The sequence below is a fragment of the Rhinolophus ferrumequinum genome, chromosome 7 (assembly GCF_004115265.2).
Source record: "Rhinolophus ferrumequinum isolate MPI-CBG mRhiFer1 chromosome 7, mRhiFer1_v1.p, whole genome shotgun sequence".
Classification (NCBI taxonomy): domain Eukaryota; kingdom Metazoa; phylum Chordata; class Mammalia; order Chiroptera; family Rhinolophidae; genus Rhinolophus; species Rhinolophus ferrumequinum.
Genome location: NC_046290.1, coordinates 84,054,807 through 84,076,654, shown reverse-complemented (window position 1 = coordinate 84,076,654; position 21,848 = coordinate 84,054,807). Strand labels below are relative to the sequence as shown.

Here is a 21,848-nt window from a genome sequence, read left to right as displayed (position 1 = left end):
GCTGCTGGAAACAGACTTTTCTCCTTCCTTCTCTTCCTTTTTTGGCATAGTTACTTTTGTTCTCATGGCTGCAAGAGTGCTGTTCTACCCCCGAGGGGAAGAAGGGTGAAATACAAGGGGTGAAAGTGAAGTGCCAGGTACGTTTCTTCCTCCACAAGTTTTCTAAAGTACCACTATGATTTCTGTCTTTTTATTAGCCAGAGCTGAGTCACATGACCATTCCTAATCAAAGCCATCTGGGAAAGTAACTTTACCTGAGAACATTTAGCTGACTCTTCTGATTAGGAAGAAAGGGAGAAAGGATATTGAGAAGGCAACTAGCACCTCCTACCACCAGTAATAGAATTTAAATCCTTCCTTCTTTGGTCCTAATGGTCTTAACAACTGCAAGAACAAATTCCACAGAAAGAAAAGACAAATAGAATTATACAATATAAATATGAGCACAGCATCACAACAGATTGCTATACTTTACAAATTTATCCTGTTTAACTCAGACTTTCCACATTTCATCAAAATCACTATATATTTATTAGCATAGAATTATGGTTGCATTTCTATCACTTGGGACAGAGCTGTGCACATGGTAGGTATTCAGTATGTGTGTGTGTGTGTGGTGTAAACAAAGGAATGTGTATTGGTGTACAATACAGCACTGTACTGTGTAATCACATCATAAACTGTATCATGTATCTTGCTGGCATATTATGGGGAGCCCCTGCAGTGGTGGTTGGATGTTGGGTTCTAGACTTTGCTTTCGTGTGCTTTTGTCTTGGTTATGCCACTGCCAGAGGAACAGCTTTCTGATGATCTGATTTCTATAAACATAGATTTTTTTTTAGGAAATTTACAGCTAGCCCCATTATGATTAACCATAAAAGTGCAATGACTCCATCTTTTATTAAAAAATATTGCTCCGTCTTCTACCTGTCTCATCCAGAAAAGAAGTCTCACTTTCTGTAATTATGGCTTTTAAACTTCCTACGTATGAAATAATAGGATTGAATATGATTTTCAATCTATAGACACATTAAAAATAAGAATGTCATATCCCCAATGACACTTCCCTAAAACATTCAATAATCTCTTCTCCAGACCGTAACCTAGGTTTAGAGGGTACACCATTCTTCCTTGTCCTTAAGGAAGGGTCTTTTTTGTGCCAAACTATCTTCTCAAATATTGTCTCAATAGATAGTTCACAGCCTCACAAAATTAAAAAGTAGAGACTAACATGAGTGCTAGAAGACTCTGCAGTTGTAATATGCTGCTATCTGATGCCACTGCTGACAGCGCCTGGACACACTCCGAGTAGAAAGGTGCTGGTCTTAAAACTTGCCTGTATATTGGAATCCTGGGGGGGGGGGGGGTTTCATAAACGCTGATGCCTGGGTTCTACGCCAGAGTTGGATTTATTCGTTATTGGGTTCAGCTTGGGCATCAGAGTTTTAAAAGCTCCCCCCTGGTGATTCTGATATGCAGCAAAGAATGAGAACCCTTGCTACAGACCAATTAGAATACTTTTTCCCACAAGTCCCTCCAAATCCAGAGTTTGGGAGACTTGTCTACCCTTATATGACCTTGCTATGGTTGATACCTATGTCTGGGGCTATTCTATCCAAGGGGAGTGCCTAGGACAGGGTCGCATTCTTGGTATGCGCTCAGTCAGAGTTTGTTCACTGTGATCAGCGTATGGAAAGATGCTTGTTCTACTTACACACTCCAGCAAGGAGGGAGAGGTGATTTACTTTTCATTGTAAACCTGGGTCCAGCACATTTTTATTCAGTGCAATGCAAACCTTTCCCAGGTTCTTCCAAGGACAATCCTATATAAAGGGTTTAGAGATCTTCGAACGAAAGGCACATAAAAGAGGAAAAAAAGGGGGAAGAGAGATAACAGCAAAGAGGAAAGGGAGAGAATAAAAGAGGGCATAAGAGGGGAAAAAGAGAGAGAAAAGGAGGCGGAAAAAGGGGTGGAAGAAGAAGAATGGGAAAGAAATGAGAAAAAAACAAAGGATATAGGATACTGAAAAAACTGTTAGTAGATATTTACTATCTTCTATAAGAGGTGACACAAAGATCAAACTTAGGGTCTCATTAGGAGACAGCGATCAAATGCTTGAGAAGTTATATAAAACTATGGAATAGTAAAAGAATAAAGGGAAATAATATCAATGATAACACAGGACATAGAGACAGACCTATCAGCAAATTGAAGGCGATGGGCAATAGGTAGGATGAACTCTTATTTTTATGGGGGAAAATGATAACAATCCTGTTGTAATGAATTCCTTATTCTTACTTTGCTTTATCAACTTAACTCAATATTAAGCCTATGGGTAGCATCTGAAGAAATGGCATTTAACCTATTTTGAATCAGGCAGTCTTTCCGAGAATTATTTCAATATTTATTTTATAGTTATTTCCTCTATGCTGGGCCACCCAGGATGTTGCTTGTGAATATCCACTTTTGAGAAAAAAACATAATTCTCAAAATGTACTTGGAGATGCCCTGTGAGAGTCCCTGCCCCACTCCCAACCGTGTAACGCACATCTAGAACTTTCTTATTAGAGTTGAGGTCTTGATACTAATGTTTTCTGAGGATAAATAATGGGAATTCAATCCATTCAAAGTGGTGAAGGGTTGGTATTTTGTTATCTTTTCTAAGAAACAGTCTTAATTTGATGTGTTGAACTTTGGCAATACAAGTCCCTTTGGTGACATAAAAGAAGCCAGTCTTTAAAAGATGCTGACAGATGTTGTGATAGTTTTTTTACAATGTTGTGATAGTTTTTTTACAATGGAGCTGAGTTTCCTGCTCTGCTACATGTAATTAGGCATGCAGATAGGGCTTTACTCATTTTACTAGCCCACAGAGAGGGAATTAGAGCAGAGGCCTCAGAGCTCTGCTTACTAAAAGGAAACACACTCTTTAACATGCAAATGTCTCCCTTTCTATAAAGAAGTAAGAGTTTTGTGCTTTCATTTAAAATATTCTCTACAAAACTAAGTTTGTGGTACGGAAAACATACTTTCTATTGCTTTCAAGCAAACATAATTTATCCATTTCATAAGGAACTTGGATAGTAAAGATATTGCACGTGTATGATTTAAGGGCCTGCATTTTTAGTGTCCCAGCAACATCATTAAACATAGAATGCATTGTCTTGCAGTTTGGCTCACTGAATCTGCTCAACTTTCCTATTCCACCTTTTAAAAAATTTGTTGCTTTTCTTTGTACTGTAGTATCTAAAATACTAGTGTTAAAAAAACGATCAAATTGCCCGAGTTTTCCAGGTCGAGGTGGCATTTCTTTCTTTCAAACTCTTGAAGTTGTCTTTGCTCTGTTTCATTGGGAACTCTGTCTCTGGCTCATAAAATCTGCAGAATACCCAGCCCCCTTCAACTTTAAAAATACAGTCTAAGATCAAAACTGGGGTCTCTGGGGGAGAGAACACTCTATGGGTCTCTTTTCTTTGCAGGCCCCATTCTAGGGCTAAGTCCCAAGGGTTGACTCATGTGATTCCAATGGTCATCTCCTTTGCACCAAGCAGAAAGTACAGGAATCTACATTTCACGTGGGCTTGACATATATTCTGTATTAGAAACCCAAGTACTAAAACAGAGCAATGAAATGCGAGGAAGCAACCAAAGAGGGCCCATGAGGTCACGCGGCCAAACTCAGAAGAGGGCATGTCACTTGAGGAAAAGACAATGTGAGAAATACAGAACCACGCATGGGACTGGACGCTAACCACAGGAACTCACAGGATGCAAACAAGAACAGGGCAAATTGGCTGCAATTTACAGGCGTGTAGCTCTGTAAGTGGGAAGGAATCTACCTCCTAGATGAGTATGTAGGCCAGTCTTGCCCTCTCCCGATTTATCAAGGAGGCAGTATCCATTGCCCAAGACCAAGCAGTTGTCCTGAAGTAGACCCAACACTCATGCTTTCTGTGGGCCAGTCCAGTGGGTGATGTTCTAAGGAGACAGCATAGGGTAGGGCAGATGGTGTAGTGGGGAGAACAAGCATACGTGTACCAAAGCCAATTCTGATATTTACGTTGGATCCATGATTTCAAGTTTCTGAAGTTTAATTCTCTAATCTATAAAATGGGAGTAATACTATCTCCACGTAAGTGTGGCTGGTGCACACAAGACACTTAAATATTAGCTCTTCTTCTATACCTCATTGTATCTTGTCAAGCCCAAGTTTGCAAAATCACCTTCTAATTCAGTACCTTGGCCTATTCTGTCCATCAGGAGACAGACTGGTCCACATCTGACTGCAGTAACGTTGCTAGGAACTGTTAATAGCATCTAGTGCTCCCTCCTGCTGGGAAGAATAGATTCGACTTTCAAACTAAAATTTGACAGGTCTCTTCTAGGCAGGCCCTGCCAACACTTTGAAAATAAAACTCTTGAAGTTTCAACAGAAATATATTTGTACATGATAGGACGAAACCGACATGGATTGAAAGAGCTGCTTTAACAATAGGGCTGTTATGAACGCAGGCTCCACACTGTCTCCTGAAGGGATTAGACAGGCTTCATAATGTGTTAGAGGCAGAAAACAGTGACTCAAGAAGGGCCTAAATCCTTGGTTGTCATTAGTGTTTTCTCATGTCAACGCTTCGATTTGAGAAGACAGAGGAATCGACTTACTTTATATACTTGTCTGATCCTTTAGTACTTAATGAAAACTAGAATGTTTTATTTGATCCCTGTGGGAAAACAGCTAAACTGGGCAGTCTCTTCCTGAAATATAATAACAGCAATCAAAATACTCTCCAAGTCCCTTAGAAATCAGAACATCACAGATTTATTAGAAAGTAGGTGTCTCAAGCTTATAGGTGGCTGTTAACATTATTTTATTTCCTTTATACAAAAAGTAGAAATGACAGGAAAACACTCTTGACAGAAAATACCACTGACCTGGTCTCACTGAGATATTGAACCCACAGCGCCCAAATTATGGGGAAAATGGAAGTTCAATCAACATTGGCAAACACTCATGCAGCTGATGAAATACAAAATGGACTCAGTGGCTCGGTGAATGTCCTGTGAGTAGGTTGAATCAATTCAATCTTCAAAAACATACATTTGCCCAGTCATGCTTTTAAACAGCATCTCTTTAAAAACAAGTTATATGTACAAATGTCACCCAAAAATGTGTCACACAGTCTACTGCTATAAATTTAAGGCATCCTGATATTCTGTTCTTCTGCTGGTGAGGCATTGTTCTCATGGTTCTATTTCCACAAAGGATAGTCCAGAAATTTCCAATGGTGTCCAAAGGGCAGCGATGAGTGATAATAAAAGAGTGATTTACAAGAAGAGTTCTTTTGACTCTGGCTCAGCAATGTGCTTTATGCTGTAGGATTTCTTCATTTTTCTATTGATGTCATTATGCCTAAGCAGAAGGGAAACCACGAGGCCAAAATTAGATAAAACTATGGTCAAGTTACAAGACAATACCACTAAACAGCTCACCAAAAATGGAAATTATCCTCATGCAAACCACACTGAAGAACCCTTCATTCCAGTAGGAAAATTATTCTTTTCATATAAACCATTCTTTAAAAAATAAGAGCAAGAGTCACGTCGTAACACACAGTGAGCACTTTTTAATTTGGCTCTGGAAGTAATTTATCAATCATTGATTGATTCATCAATCAATCCAAATTCTACAGTCAGTGAATTTTATCACAAACCAAATAGAAAGTATAGTACTGCTGGTTGAGTGGAAATAAGAGATATTTATACGGATTCACTGGTGACACCTTTTATTCTCCAATAAGCTTGGTTATTAATAGTTTAAAGAAGGTGCTTTTTCTTTGGCTGTGTGCTTACTGAGTAGTAGCATGTTGGTGGTAAATCTATGGGGACAAGAAGAAAGTAGGGAACAATAATGCTGTTTTCGCCTCAATATTCGATACCTAGTAAACCTGTGGAACCAGAAGTACAAGCTCAAACCTTGGAACAGTTATGCTTTTTAGTGAATTTCCCTCTGGGCAGATGCATTCATTTTCATGAGATATTAGTCTCATTCTGGGTATTAAACCTTCCAGAGAGGAATTATATCCTGAGGGTGGGCAAGCCTACATATTACTAAATTCCTTCTCATTGTTCCACCAGACAAAACAAACTTTCTGGTAACGGTACTTACTAATATGAGGATGTATTTAGATGGAGAACCCTAAGTACGGTTTTATGGCCTCAAAATCATGCTCACTTAAAAAGACCATGGAGTCTCTATTCTCAGTGTTCTAGTAAATATTTGACCATCATCACTGTCTGAAAGTTATAATTCTTACTTTTACTTCTTCCTCTGAATGGAACCTTAGATAGTTGTCCACGGACAAGAGAGGGAGAAGGTGAAAGAAAACCTGGTTGGTTAAAAGATATTCTAGGGACTTCCAATTAAACATGGTGGTTTCAATACACACATTTATGACCCCTTTCTTACAAAGCAACACTAAAATGAAAAAGTAAAGACATAAAAAAGGCATAAAGCTAAATCATGGAAATGGGAGAGGAGATGATAGCAGACAAAATGCCAGTAAATTTCAGAAACGGGAAGGTGGATGGATGGACAGATGTAGAATTTCTGCTTGAATACGAGGGGTGGTGTGCTCAAAAAACACTAAAAAGAACACTTTGCAGGACAAACCCCAGCACGATTAGAGCTGAATCTATACCAAGTAAAATGTTAATCTGAGGCATTTATCTTAATAATATCAGGCTAATTCAAGCCTCCCTGCACCCTTTAATTACCAGTCGTGAATTGCCAGTATTCGAAAGAACAAAAGTATTTGGGTAATTCTGGCATGAATTATTCAGATAATTTGCTGCTCTTTGATTTCACTTTTGGATATAAAATCACATTCTCAGTGACCAAAATTGGAAAGAAGAAAAGGCTTGAATTTAAATAAACAGTTTTTCAAGTATTCTAACTTGCTGACTCATCTAGGCATGGACTCCACATTTCCATAGTCCAGAAAGCAACTTCCTTGAGGATTAGCCTAAAAGGGTCCAGGGACATGCATTTCCACTGATAACCAAACTAGGAAGGCATTGCTACTTTAGTGGTCTTCTTTAGAGCTTTATGGAGACCGTATCTATAAATCCCACCCACTATAAAATGGGATTCTGGTTCCAAGAATGAAAACCTGTACTCGAAGTACCCAATCCAAAACTGTCGGTAGGAGGAGTTAGAATCATAAGACTTAGCTTTATACAGAGCACACCATTCTTTCTGTGGGATGACAGCCTTAGTCCTATTTGTTCTTTCTCTCTTTTTCTCTCTTCTTCCTCCATTTCCTCTCTTTAGCTCTCTCTCTCTCTCTCCAAATATTTCTGAAGTTCCTACCATGTGCGAAGCACCACGATAGACACTGGGGGTACCAGTGGTGCTATCAAGGCTCACTCCTTTCATGAAGTTCTTACACCTTTCGTGGATTTTACCATGTTTTAACTGTTTTCTTTTTGAATTCTCTCTTGCTTATGATCTCGTTGAATGAAGGGACCAGGCCTCACTCTGGCACCGCAAAATGCGTGGCTTAGAGCTATAGCTGTTGACATGAGTATGCTGGTGACCCAGGGATGTGGCTTTCAGGACGGTAACATATTTGCCCTGTTCTCAGAGTGGGAAGGAAAATCCCAGATAACTGTGGTTGGAGCAGGGACGCTTGGCGAAGGTGCTGGAAGGTATCTGGGGAAAGTCTCTATCTGGTACTTTTAAACCTCAAACAGCTTGCTGCTTCTTTAAAAATTCCAGCCTTAAGAGAGTTTCTAGACAGGTACTGTTCTTTTAGTAGAAAGACATCCTAGGGGTGGCAGATGTGTGGCGCAGTTATAACACTACTAGAACAGGCATCCCCTTTGGAGTTACACAATTCAGAACTGGACCATGGGGGAGTGAGGAAATGAAGGAGGAGGTGGGAGAAGGGAGCTGTTTGTTCTTAAGTTTTGTGACTACATTTAAGCCAGGATTAACATGCTGAAAGAGTATTTTCTAGTGGGATGATTCTGGTTTCCCAGGTAGGTCCCTCCCCGCACCCCCCCGTACCCCCACCTATAGTTCATGGGTGTTCCACATGTTCATTTCCTGCCTTCCAAAGGCAGTGCTTTAAGACAGAACATAGGATCTTAGTGGTAATAGCTTTTTCTATGCCTCAGCTCATCACACTTTGATAGTAAACTGTTTCACTGTCTTCCTGTGGTGGAGTAGGCTTTCTCCTTTTCCCAGGGGGTGTAAGGAGCTTATGAAAAGAAACTCCATTTATGAATAATCATGCGCTCATCCATCTTGGGAAGTCCAGCAGCTTTTAGAAAGAGTGCGAAATTGAGCTTGTACACTGGAAAGACCTGATCATTTTCACTACTCCCCATAACAAGGTTACTTTTCTCTACATACAAGATTCTACTATTCTACTACAAGATTCTGCAATAGCCAATGACAATGTAAACCATGGCCTGTTTCAAAGGAGAACCTATCACTTAATTACTGTCATCTAGAGAAATGGTTTAAGATTGGGGTTTCCTCCCTTCCTCCAAGTTATATGGACAAAGCTTCAGTATGAAATACAGGTGTTTTCTCTGAAACTAATTTGAACCCTAGGGAGGCAGAGGTGGGGGTGGGAGGGACAAGAGTTATGCAGGGCGCACAGAACACCTGGGGAAACACGGGGAAGTGTTAAAGGGAAGGAGACCGCACAGACTCTCGTGCTTCCTGGAGCAGATGTAATCCCAAGTACCTAGTATCAACGCCTGCTGACAGACGAGCTCTGGTAGTATAATTAGAAATGACAGCGCAGGAGGACATACTTCAGACCAGAACTCAGAATTTGAAACTACAGTTTCTGAGCGGATTGGCTACTGTCTATAGTGTTACTAAACACCCTTTTAGTATCAGCACTTTGGCATACTTTTCTGAACTGTTACATTGGTAAGCTTCACTCTGCTCTAGGGGGTTCACTCTAAGACTGTGCAATCAACATGCACCCAGGAAGCTTGGAAACACACCTCTGACTAAATGATCTAATTATCCTTTCAAGAATCCTTAAAAAGTGTATGGGTGAAAAATAAATTCTTTGAGGTCAAGAATTTAAGACAAGACTAAAATGTGGTTGTTTTGTTACAGCCAGAGAAATTATAGCAAGGATGCATTTGTTCAGCAGGATTGGAGATTCCTTTCTGGGCTGACTGCATTTTTCCATCATGATCTGGAACTGCTGTTCCATGGGGGCTAAGGGTACGTTCTGCTTGGGTCAGGTTTCAGCCAGGGCCTTACCTCTGCTTTCTCAACGTCTTCCACATCTTGGCTCATTTTTATGTTTAGTATTATGTCCTGACAAGAAGGACCAAAGTGTGTGTGTATGCTGGTGGGGGTGAGGGTACCCTGAACTCTGACCTATTGGGCACGGCCAATGACATCGTCACACGTTCACATCATCTCAGGCTGAACAAACACACATCACTGTCTTTGAAGTGGATGTTGAACAACCTTAACATTGATGCAAAATATGTGATACCAGCTCTTGGCTCCAGGCGTATAATTCCCAGTATGGCTAATTGCTTCACAGTAAAACCCATACTAATGGTGTTTATTGCTTAATGTCTTTTTAAGGAATCGACTTTCATGTTGGTGTTTAGGATTAGGGATTTCAAGATGCTAACCTCTCAGACGACAGTGCCACTGTGGACAGAGAGGGTGTGCCTGGTGGTGGCCAGGGGTTAATGACCTCTGCCTCTCCAAAACTGGAACCAATGCTCACTTCATTTGCTACAGATCTCAGATAGACTTAAACGCTGGGAAATGAATGTCCTACTGGCATTTTAAGACAAGTAATTGCAACCATTCCCTTGGAGTTGTAATAATTCAAAACCAATTTGTCCTTTATAAGAAAAAGTAAAGATAAATCGGATTGTTATAAACAAAGTCATCCTCTGCGGTTGAAACACACTGGGAAAGCTGTTCAAAGTAATAGAGTTGAATCTAATTTTAAAGGGCATTGAAAAGAAATTTAGATTCTTTGCTATCAAGCTGGGACCAATTTATAAAAAATAAATAGCAAACAAAACCCCCTCACAGAGCTGACGTTGTATTTATTGGCCCTATTTTTCCTTTGCCAGGAAAGATAAAATTTTCTTAGGAACTCAAATATGATTCCAGTGTATGCCGGAAACTAGGGTCCACTGCCCCACAGTCTCTCCCAGGGCTATCCTGACAGGGCTACTCTGTGGCATAATGTTTGGAGCCAGCTCTAACCCAAGACGGCCGTTGGTTCTCATACACCATCCCGGGTCATCCCTGCTACTCGAGAGGGGCCTTTGGGCCTTGAAGCAAATTCTTGGTCCAAGATTTGAAGGCATCACTGATAGATGAACACTTGGGTTGCTTTCTTTCTTGCGTCTTTCTATGGGATGCTTTTTCTATAGGTACCATGGGCCAAATGAAGCAGGCACAAGAGTCAGCTGGGGGTTTCTCATGCCGATGTTCCCATGCTAATAGCTATTTCTCTGAGGAATCCTTATTTCAACTAGAGATATCCATCCTTACTTTATCTAAGGGGCGAGTGAACTGGGCTGGTTCTCTCTGCCTCTGTGTGATTTTGAGCGAATCAGAAAAAAAGCTTTCCCTCTCTAGCATGAACAAACTAGTGGGTTTTCACTGTCTATGGAACACATACCCGACGAACACCATGATAAAGTATAAGTTGATTTATAAGGGAAGGAGGAAAAGTGGTCAGGATACTCATTTACATACATTGAACATTTTTATTTGGGGGTTTCTGTTGTCATTGAAAGTAAACGCTGTTCACACATAAAGCCCTGTGAATCTGATAAGTTCAAAACCGAGCCTTCAGAAGAATTGTTCCTTAAACTGAGTAGGAAAGTGTCAACCTCGGGTCAGATACCTGAGTAGCCCCAAACTCCATTTCGTGCTCTGACTTTTGTAATCCTACTATAGTAGATTGTTCAGCTTTGTTCTCTTGTTTGCAAAAAGACAGGATGAAATATTTCTGGCAGGGCAATCTACGATGATACTAAATTGTCCTGTTCGCAGGTGCTGTAGGAGCCTGGAAGAAAAGAGAGGTCCTTCCCCCTCCCAAAGAGCTTGCAAAGTCTTTGTGCTTCCTTCCCGCAGGTAACTTCTGTGGAAGACAAAAGTGGAATTTTCCAGGCACCAGAAGACACACCAGACTAATGTGGAAACAGACAAGGGTGTGGGGGTGGGGAAGGTGGATTGGGAGAAACAGAAATGGGCCAATACCAATGTATTTGTATTGTATTTTTTTCTATTTCCTTCCTACCCCTCGCACTGGGGCTCTCAAGACAGGTCGAATCCCTGTTCCATGGGGCTGGAAGCAGCACAGGTTTAGGCAACATGTGAGCCTGACCCAAGCAGAATGCTGGTGACTGGTAAATACCAAACCTCCAGGGCACTTCCTTCAATGTACTGAATTAATGAGACCCTCAGGGACACCCCCTAAAAATGACTGAAATTTAGTTTTCCTCTAGCCTGAATAGAGACCTGGAGCAGAATAAATTCACAATTTAGAGGGGGAAAACAAAGGAGTGATATTTCTCACACCTCAGTATTCTGAACTAAAATTCATACCCACGACATATACACTCATATTTGTGCATGTATAATGATGTATACACACATGTATATTCGGTTGGTGCAAAAGTAATTGTAGTTTTTGCAATTATTTTTAACCTTTTAAACTGCAATTATGTTTGCACCAATCTAATACACGCACATAAACATTTTGGAGGATTTTGGAAGAGTGCTGGGAGGCACATTATAATTTTAATTTAGATGATTCATTTAAATTAAATTTAAATAGACTTATTTTATATACTTAAATTTAACTTAAAGGATTCGTCTGAATTGAATTGAATTTAAATGACTGAAAAGTGACAGTGTCCTTTTAAAATGGATTTGGGGTTTACCTCTTCTGACATAAACCAGGAAGGGGCACTGACTGCATTAACTTCCCCTGAACTGCTCTCCTTTTCCTCCTCCCCTGCTTCCTGCCTTGTAGGGGAGAGGTGCCTACTTCCCCAGGGGGTGAAAGAGAGCTGTGCTACAGAAGGACTTTGCCCAAGGAGGTGCCTGAGCCACCTGTGACCTCCAAGATGATTCTGTTATGTACAGTCCATGCATTTTAAATCATAAACATTTTGTTGGAGAGAAAACTTTGTTTTGTTGGGGGTGGGGAGACTCAGATATTGGCCTATTGACTGGCACTGTGGCTCCAAATGCTAAGCTGGAGCAATTTCAGAATGGCAGGGCCTCGCTTCTCCCAAGGGAAGCACAATGGTGACGAAAGGAGCTTTCAGTCTGCGATCAACAATGAAATCAAACCTCCGCTCTGCTTCAAAGTTCTGATTCTGATCAGAGGTTGACTCATTCCACCCATGACAGGAAATTTAATTTCTATACTTACTTGGTACTTGACTCCATTAAAACAAAGACGGAAAGCCAAAGTCAACTGGGAAACAGCATGTTTGTGAGCTGAGTAGATTTCTCTGCCCTCTGCTGCAGAAATAAAGCCCCTCCTAAAAGGCACTCGGTCCCTTTCTGAGATCCAGTTACAAGACTGCCTGCTTCTGTTTGGGGGAATAGTTATAAGCGTCTTCTTCCTTGGGGTCAGCCCCAGGAACTGGGGGTGTTCCAGGAACATGTGCTCCAGGAACATGAGGTGCTCCAGGAACATGATTTAAAAGGACATGCAATTCAAAGCGAAGGCATGGCACTGTCGAGCCATGCTTCCCGACACCACGTACCGTGCGTAGCTACGCAGGTGCTCTTCAATCAGCACGTTAGAGGAAAGGTTGATGCAGCTGCGGGACATCGCCTAGAGAGGTGCAATTAAAAGTCATCTGAAAACATGCAGCAAGCTCAGCACATGCACAAGTCTTAACACACAGGAGGCATGCAGGAGAGCGATTAGACTAGGACAGAAGCTTCATAGGAGCATGGGGAACTGTGGCGATAATTCTTCTTTCACTCCTGAGCGAGAGAACCCACTAAGTTTCTTGGAAAAGTTTTTTCAAGCAATGTATATTTGGACATATCGAACCCCAAGGATCTGGTGTGTGGGGAACAAGTGAGACTTTTCTAGCTGATAGAAACACATGCCAAAGTCCTTTATAACAAAGACAATTCACGGTGGGAATCAACTAGTGTTCAATTAACCAGAGAAATAGTAACTAAAACTTGATTTTGGCATCGCAAAAAGAATTGAATAGTTCTTAGACCTCCCCGGGAGTTTACCTTGTAGCAAATAATAAATTATGCAGGCTGTGACTCTCTAGATTTCATGATGGAGGTTGAGGGTCCTTCCATTTCTCAGAGAGTTTTGCATTTTGACTGCTATACCATTTTTTTTTTCCTGACGGCATGGCATACACAAGGCATGCAGGAAACACTGCCTAAAAAGAGGTTTGCCTCCCTTATTCTCTGAATTTAAACCACAGATTATAGTGCATGGTTTTCCAATAAATGCAATTATAGAATGAAGTTCATGGCACACTCTGCCATCCCCTGTGTGCTGGCAAGCACTTTAGACTGCTATAGCTTCCGGATCAAAACTTAGGGGCGTGCATCATAAAATGCCACTGTGGAGGTCCCTGCGGTGTATGCATTTCAAAGGTCATCCCAAAGTTGAGTAGTTAAGGCTTTAGAAATAGAGTTTCTATTTATGTGCTCTTTAATTGGGTTTGAGAATAAACTATCCAGTCACACGAGGAGAACAAACGCTTCCTGAGGCAGAATCCACGCCACATTAGGCTCTGACTTTACATCATTTGGTGGTCTAATCTTGTGGAAATGCTTCCCAGTCTAAGACTCCTAAGACTCAAGGATCAAACTATTTAGGGAAATTTAGGGACCAGAACATAATTTCCTGTGATTTATTTAATCTTTCTCTCAAGAGTCTTTTTCCAGTCGAAGAGCAAAGGGAATGTACTGGAACATGAATTTGGCTGTCCATGCATCCCTTTGGAATTTTTCTGAGGAAGACCTCAAGGTGGCAAAGGTCAACAAATATGTAGTGTTTGTCAGAAATGACATAATTAATTCAAAGGAAAAAAAGAGAGATTCTCCAAATAGCACTCACCGCCTTATTCTTTCCTTTGCTCGCAGAGCTCATGGGATTTCCCTTGGCATCTGTCGTCTTCCTGCCGAGTGAGGTTAAGGGCAGGGTGGACGTCTTCAGCTGGCTGACTGTCTGATAGTTATTGTTATTATTCTGGTTGCCACTCAGTGTCTCCATGATGGATCGGAAGGTTGCGAAAGGCCTTTTGAGTTGATCCCCTGATTCGCTACTCGTAGACGTCCGCTGGAGGGTCCTGCCCTTATCTCTGTCCTTCTCTCCATTTAGTTCAAGGTTAGATTGCTCCATCTGCACCACAGGCTCCTCAAAGGTAACTCTGAGTTTCAAGTTCTGAGACGTCCGGCGCTTGGAAGATGGAGACTTGAGGGCGCTCTTGGGACTCGTGGCCACTTTCTGAGCAGCAGTGCTGTCAGGGCTGGGCTGAGTGGGGTCTCCAGAGGACTGGTTTGGGGGAGTCGTCCCTGAGCCTGGACACTGGGATTCCAAGTCTGGTTCACTGCTCTCTGAGGTGGGAGATGGGCTATGACCATCCAGAGATTTGGAGACCTTGATACTAAAAGGAAACCTACGTCCTGATGCCAAGGTGTGTTTCTTTATCATCAAGTGTAAGCTTTCTGCACTGTCCATGCTCTCCACGCTTTCCACGATGGGCTGCGGTCTGGGTCTGTCAGGCTTCCTCACGGGTGTGCTCTTGGGCTCCTCACAGTTGTTGGAGTCTGTATCAGACTCACTCAGTGACCGCTGCATCAACTGCCTCAGCCTGGCTAACTTCAGTTCCCTCTTCTCCAGAGGGATCTTTTTGGAATTTCTTGAGGAAGCTTGAGTATCCTGGAATTCCAAGGACAACTTTTCCTGGGTGCAGACATTCTCTGAGATATCTTTGCCCAATAACTGACGCAGGATTTTATCAGAATCGTCATCTTTTGCTTTAGCCCTAGCCCGGCTGGATGCTGACAGGCTTCCGAGAACCTGTATCCCCTCTTGGACACCTGATTTGCTTTTGGCTACAGACTCATCATCTGTATCTGGGGATTTCCACTGCGACTTCCTGGAAGCTGGGGAGGATGGTGAACTGAAAACAGGATGAAGGACAAATAAGATGATTTCCTATTGGGTCAGTATGACTCGGCCACAAGTCACAGCGTGGCCTTTACTGCTACTAATAACTTACAAATCAGTAAGATTGGAATAAGAATAATCACTTAATGTCTGTTCAAAGCAATTCACAAATACGTGGCATCCATAACCAAAGTATAATATGCCTCATACCTTACACTATTGACTAAATTTCTCTATTTTACTACTTACACATCAATTTTGCACAAATTTTCTCAATCCCATCTTCAACAATCTTATGAACCTACATATCCTTATTCCCATTTTATAAGTGAAGAAATGAAAGACTCTGAAAGAGTAAGTGATTTGTTTGTAGTCATGGAACGAAGAAATGGCAGAGCAAGAGATTCATCCAGGTCTTCTGACCCTAGTTCCAGTGTCTTTTCCAAGCAATATCTAATTTTTATTCCTCTTTATAAAAATAAAATGTTTTATGTTGTTCTCTTCTTAAAAGACATTAAAAAGAAAGCTCCCCAAAAGAAGGTTCAGAGATTTAAGAGACTTAAGAATTCTGACCACCCATGTTCCTAGCGTTACCTGGGTGAAGAAAGGAGAGACTTGCCCTCTGATTTCTGGGCTTCTAGAAGTTGTTGGAGCTGGTTCTGCAGTGTGACACGTTCCATTGTCTGCCTGGGATAAACAAACCCAAGACACATAAGCTCTCTGATACATGGCAACTACTATAAACTAGTATGTATAATTTTTTCACGATTATTTCAAATGAGTTGCAATGAATCCAAAAACCTCAAAAACGTGCCTAATTTTCATCCTTACAGTCAGAAATTTTCCTAAGGATACAGTCAAAAGCACCCCAAATGGATATAAATTTATTATTGATATTGTGAAAAACTGTAACCAACCTAAAGGCTCATTGATAAGACTGAGTAAATAATTTAGAGTTATTTCTATAAAGGGAACTATTAAAAACGACAACACACTTGAATGTTTATACCATAGAAAAATTTTCCCTAATATATGTATGTATGTAAAGTGTATTTTACTTTCCTTAAGTAAAAAAGGAAGTTATAAAACACGGTATGTAGTAAAATCTCATTTTAAAGAAAACTCTCCAAATAAGGTCCCTCTCTGAGGTACTAAGGGGTAGGATTCCAACATACTGTTTTTTGGGGGAGGCACAATTCAAACCATACTACCTAGATTTGTAGATTAGGATTTCTAACAGAACTGAAGGTTGCCGTTTCTAAGTAGTAACTATGTTTACTAACTATAAAGAGTTGGTAAAGGTACTCTAACAGGAAAAGGCACCCAAGATGTCTCCCACTCAGAATTTTGGTCTGGAAAAACCAGTGTTTTCCCTCCTGTCTCCTGCACCTTTCTGGGTTACCGGTGTCCTGGAGCCCGATGCGTAGAGTGTACTATGGCTGTACAAAGTGGTGATGGTTACCATGGTACCCGTCTGTAATTACCCAATCTTTCATTTTTGTTTTTGAGAAAACTGAGAAAGTGACCCATCTCTAACTAGCCCTTTTCTCTCTCTCATGCACTTTCTGTTGTCCTAGAATATTAAGGACAGAAGTTTGGGGATGATGCCCCTGTGTGTGCTTTCCACGCCTGCTATGTAATCTGGCCCTGAGATGGGAACACGGAGAGGGGATCTCCTCATCCACTGTGGCTTAAATCCCGTTTGTTTGTTTCAATATCATCTTGTCCCTGCAGCTATGGCATCTTCAGCGTGAACGCTGGCTGTGAGGATTTGGGATGGAGGAAGAAACAGAGTCGAGGAGAATGCTAAGAAGGCCCCGTACAATCCACATGCGTGGAGTTTACTAAAGCACCTGCCTGACACCTACACACAATGATGATGATCCAGACTTTGTTCTCAGGGAACGAACAGGCACTTACTCCTTTAGCTGCTTGGTTAACTTCACCACCTGAGAGGCCAGTGACATGCAGGTTTCCACCACCACTAGGTACCGGGAGCACAGGGTGTGGCCATGGCGCTCGGCACTCTGGGAGGGCTTGTCCCCGGCGTGGTTCTGCATGGTGACATTTGCTCCATATTCAACCAGGGTCTGTCAGAAAGTGCAGAGACGTGATCATATCAGGAACTCCTTCTAAATATTATTTTTAAATGACTGTAACAGAAAGTTGAATGGAACTTTTTCTGTTATTCCAAAACCAGTTACCAGAGCCTATGGCAGGATGGGGTGGGGGAGAGGGGTACCATCACATAGAAAAGAAAGTCTCTGGTGAGCTGCCAGCAGCCGATATCAGACAGCTCCCTTTGGAGCCTACAAAGATGCAGTGGACCAGTCCTACTACTCTCAACCCCACCCCGGCCTCAAAAGGAGACCGGGAAGGGGAGGGCTGGCTGTATCTTTAGAGTTCTCTCCTTTATGAGGAGTGCAGGGCAGTGTCTATGGTGAGACACTGTCTCTTTCAATGGGTGGGCTCAAAGTTTTGGGATGCTTGTAAGGAGGAGGGAGGGGAATTTTGTTGACCTCTTCCTATGTACTTGGGAAGCACACTTGATCTGTTGCTGAACCTATCTGATCAAGAATAAAAGAACTGGAGAGAAAAGGCATGGCAGAGGCTGTGAAGCAGCCCACACTCCCACCACGTGCCACGGCAAGGATACGGCCCGTAGATTGAGCAGACATTGCAGAAGGGAGTTTGGTGCAAGCCTGTTTTCACTCCATTAAAAAGGAGAGGGTTCTCCAGCATGAGATGCAACAGAGGTGGAGGGAATTGTATGAGGAAGGAGGGCGGACGGTTGGGGCCAGATCTAGCCATGTCAGGCACCAGTGGGGAGGCTCCAAAGGGCTCTCCGAAGGCACCACCCACCATGTCCATCAGAAGTCGGCATCTGAAGGCTGCCCACAGAGAGCATCCACGGCAAACCCTAGTGAGTCAAAGAAGCAGTGACAACTTTCAGGGAGAGTGCCGTCACCTTCCCCAGCTAGGTCAAGACAGTTGACACTTTTTTCTCTCCATACCTCCTCTTTGTCCTCAATACTGGAGCTCAGAAGAGAGAGGGGAATAGGAGCTATTGTGGAATGTAAAAAGCTGGTCATGCTCACTCTCCAGGCCAAGTTCCTGGAGCCCTGAGTCTAATCTGGGTTGGGGATGAGAATGCTTTGAGTCAGAAATAAGACTGAGATTCTAAATTGGTTTGGAGTAAATGTTAACAGTGAAAAGCAAGCAAAAAGTTACGGAATCTGGCCAATGTATCATGAGTAGAGGAGAGAGACTGGATGAAGCATGGTTGACATCATTAATTAAAAATAAAAATTCTTTTGTATTTATGCTGTGATGACATTAGCTTCCACAAACAGCTGTTACATCAATATTAATCCACTACCACAGTCTGCCATATTCTTTGACACTCTTGAGATGAGATGATAGGTCTCTGGATTTATTTTAGTAATAAGTGATGTTTTTCCCACGAGCCATACTGGTAATTTTTAAATTCCTAGACTACTCAGACTCAGAGATCAGTAAGAAGCTTCATTTTCCTTTTGGTTTATGATCACTCACCACGAAAGGTCAATCTGCCACAAAGTCATTGCCACCTACCTCACAAGTGTGTCACGGAGACCACCTTGGCCCTGAGCTCTCATGGCTTTCCGAGAGTTTCCATGTAAACACACTCTGTTATCACTCCCTTGACTCTGGCCTCTGCAATTTCTTTCCAATGTTTTCCAAACTCAGTCCCCTTCTCACCTCATAAGGAACACTGCTCACCCCCTTTTCTACTCGCAGTCTCTTTCCATTTTTTTTTTTAATCTCACATCCAGTGTAGAGACACGCTTCCAAGATTATCCAAGTTTCCACATCCATGGTATCTAGCGCCAAAAACATCATTTGTGTTAAGTGGAGTGATGAATGTTCTGAAAAGACAGACTGCCTTTCCTCACATATTAAAAAGAAAAAAACAAAACTGAAATCTCAAACAGAATTAGTGATTCAGCTGGTTTTCTTTGGCTTTCTGTCATTTATTAGCTGATAAAGAAGTTATTTCAAGACTATTGAATATTAGAGTGTTTTGTTAAATGGAAAAACAAAGCTTTTGGTTTTTATTCCAATATTTTTCCTCTACAAAAAAGTAATGCTACTCCTTTCATCTTTCTGCAGATCCTGGTAATAATTTAAATTTCTCTCTTTTCTATACTCTCCAATTTCTCATCACTCCTTTTACAACTTGGTGCCTTAAATTAGAAGATGCACGCTAGTCCAACAATAGTGGGGAAACTTTCAGATACTTGGAATATTTCCTATCAACCAAAGAGCAGTTGCATGTTACCTCTGCTTTCTGCTGTTACCTCTGCCTTTTGTTTTTATGAATCTCTTGCCTTTTATATTTATAGCTTTCTCATATCTTCTGTCATTTCCCGAGTCCTCTCTACTTTCCGGTGAGCAACCGGTTCTCACTGCCCTGTTTTCTCTATCAGATAGAGTCTACCTTGCACACAGTAGGACCTGAATGAATGCCTGTTAAATAAATGAGCACAGTGAATTTGCAATAAAAGAAATGACACATAAGGCAAAAAAAAAAAAGTGTTGCTTTCTTAGAGTTGTTATGTACATATAACATATATTGAAGTATATGAATTTAATGAAGTAAAAGTATTTTCTCTAATCATGGCCGTCAACCATAAGTGATCAATGGCTCTTTCCCCACATCTCTGGGAGATCTGGGAACAAAGCCATAGGTGTTGGGTCCTTCACAGTCAGAATGGTGTGATTGGTCTGATTCTGGCAATTATGATCACTGTTCATAAATTAAATTCCAGGCCAAATCTAAACTTTAACTTGGCTCCCAATTCAAAGCTTTTCTTCTCCTTACATGACCACTCCTCTTCCCCTACTCCTCTGCTATCCTATCTCTCTGCTTTATCATTCAGGGCCTTAACATTCTTCTGGGTGAAAAGATCTGGTTTTACATCCACATGGCCAAACTTCTGAAGCCCCTCGCTGGACAATCCTACCATGTGCTGTTAGGACGGCAGCCCCAAGCCTGGCTCAGCTTCGTGCAGCTGGCATTCACCTGAGGATGAGATTCTGACTCTTCTTGTAGGTTCCCACGCTCTGTAAGCCACCCTCTTGGACGACCCCTCCTGAGGCTTGGGGCAGGCGAGGAACCTCCATCCCCTCTCCTGTGGCTCTGCTCCCTAACCTTTATACATCATTGCACACACAGACCATGGTAATACCTGTAAGGCATGTTGGGCTTAAAAGATGAGGCCATCTGAGGCTTGGGGGTGGAGTGGGCCAACCAAGGCCATGGCTAGCCTGCCCAACAGCTGACAGGATCAATATCTGAGGCACCGCCCCCCCCCCCCATAATCATTTCTGGGCATGTGAGCAGCTCAGTTCTACTCCCGACAAAGGGCGGGGGTGAGGGGCGGGGAGGTGGTTACTATCCAAAGAAGTCTTCTAATCCATTCTTTAAAAATCTGCCCTGTGTTTCATACACCTGGGAAGGAGAAGGGCGCTAACGTCTGCCATGGGAGAGACTGAGCGATATCAGTCTGGTTTTGATTTCCTGCTGCCTTGAGCATACAGGAGTACTTAATATCTATTGTTATCAGCATTGGGGTTTAAAGTAATGTCGAGAGAGGAGATATTGTCCCTTTCAACATCCTGTGACACTCAAGGAGAATCTTGTAGAGCTATTATGCCTGGGTCTGTGTGGATTTCTGAAAGTACAGATATATCAGTATAATTCCTTATTACCTACTGCAATAGAAAAATCTAGTTTAATCCATTCTCCTGATGAACAAAATTTCAATTTTTTAAAAAAATTTATTTTACTATTTGATAAACTCATTTTTCTCTTCAAAGCAGCAGGGCCTGTGTACCTGTATACACCCAAGGTAGCCGTGCTGGGAGGCTACGTGAACGGCGCTGTTACCATCCTGATCCACTTCATCCAACGAGATGCCCTGTTCTTGCATAAACTGAAGAAGCCACAGAAGAATCTTTTCCTTAAACACAAAGGGGTTTGGAATTAATGGGCTAGCAGGTTGAGAAATCGAATACAATGATAGAGGAAAACAAAACTCCAAATTGTGAAGTTGAGATATAACCAAGCTTACCATATCAAGGGAAAATTCCCATGCAGCACGAACTGAAAATTCATGAATCTCTGACTGAAGTCAATGAAAGAGGACCACTCAGAGAATTTTGAGAGCAGGGAGTTATCTCAGAACTGCTCTTGTGTTACTTACTTATTCTATAGATGGGAAAGTTGATTTGCAGAAAGTTTGGGGATCTCCTCAAAGTCACACAGCAAGACAGATCCAAAGATCTGGAAACCAGAACCCAGATCTTTTGATTCCGAGGCAATGTTTTTGCTACTTTGTTATACTGTCTGTAGGCTTCAAGAATATTATTACAAAACCTTGAGCTGTTGAGATAACTAGCTTTTACTTTTAAATTTATAATGCTTCATTTGTGTCTTCCTAATTCCATACCTCCTACAATCAACAGGCTTACAAAAAGAGGCAACAATTTAAGTTGCCAAGTATAAGATAACCAAAATAAAACTGGGACCCTTTTGATTTTTCTGACAAAATAAATACTGGTGGTGTTTTAAAGGGAAAGCTTTCTCTTCTTCCATGTTAAAGGGAGGACACCTA

At 41.7% G+C, this 21,848-nt stretch overlaps 1 protein-coding gene across 10 annotated transcripts in view; it reads right to left on the bottom strand.

Annotated features, from left to right (window-relative positions):
- Nucleotides 1–4,814: 4,814 nt before the first annotated feature.
- Nucleotides 4,815–21,848, bottom strand: part of SNCAIP (synuclein alpha interacting protein) — a 142,030-nt gene continuing 124,996 nt past the window's right edge. For 9 of the 10 annotated variants that reach the window (XM_033110690.1, XM_033110687.1, XM_033110686.1 and 6 more), the window contains 6 exons: nt 21,069–21,194; nt 17,110–17,279; nt 15,784–15,876; nt 14,134–15,202; nt 12,800–12,870; nt 4,815–5,411 (listed from right to left, as the gene is read on the bottom strand). In XM_033110690.1, the coding sequence (XP_032966581.1) occupies nt 5,327–5,411; nt 12,800–12,870; nt 14,134–15,202; nt 15,784–15,876; nt 17,110–17,279; nt 21,069–21,194 (1,614 nt within the window). In that variant the 3' untranslated portion in view covers nt 4,815–5,326. The remainder of the gene's footprint in view (nt 5,412–12,799; nt 12,871–14,133; nt 15,203–15,783; nt 15,877–17,109; nt 17,280–21,068; nt 21,195–21,848) is intronic. The other variant, XM_033110694.1, reaches the window with a different exon arrangement.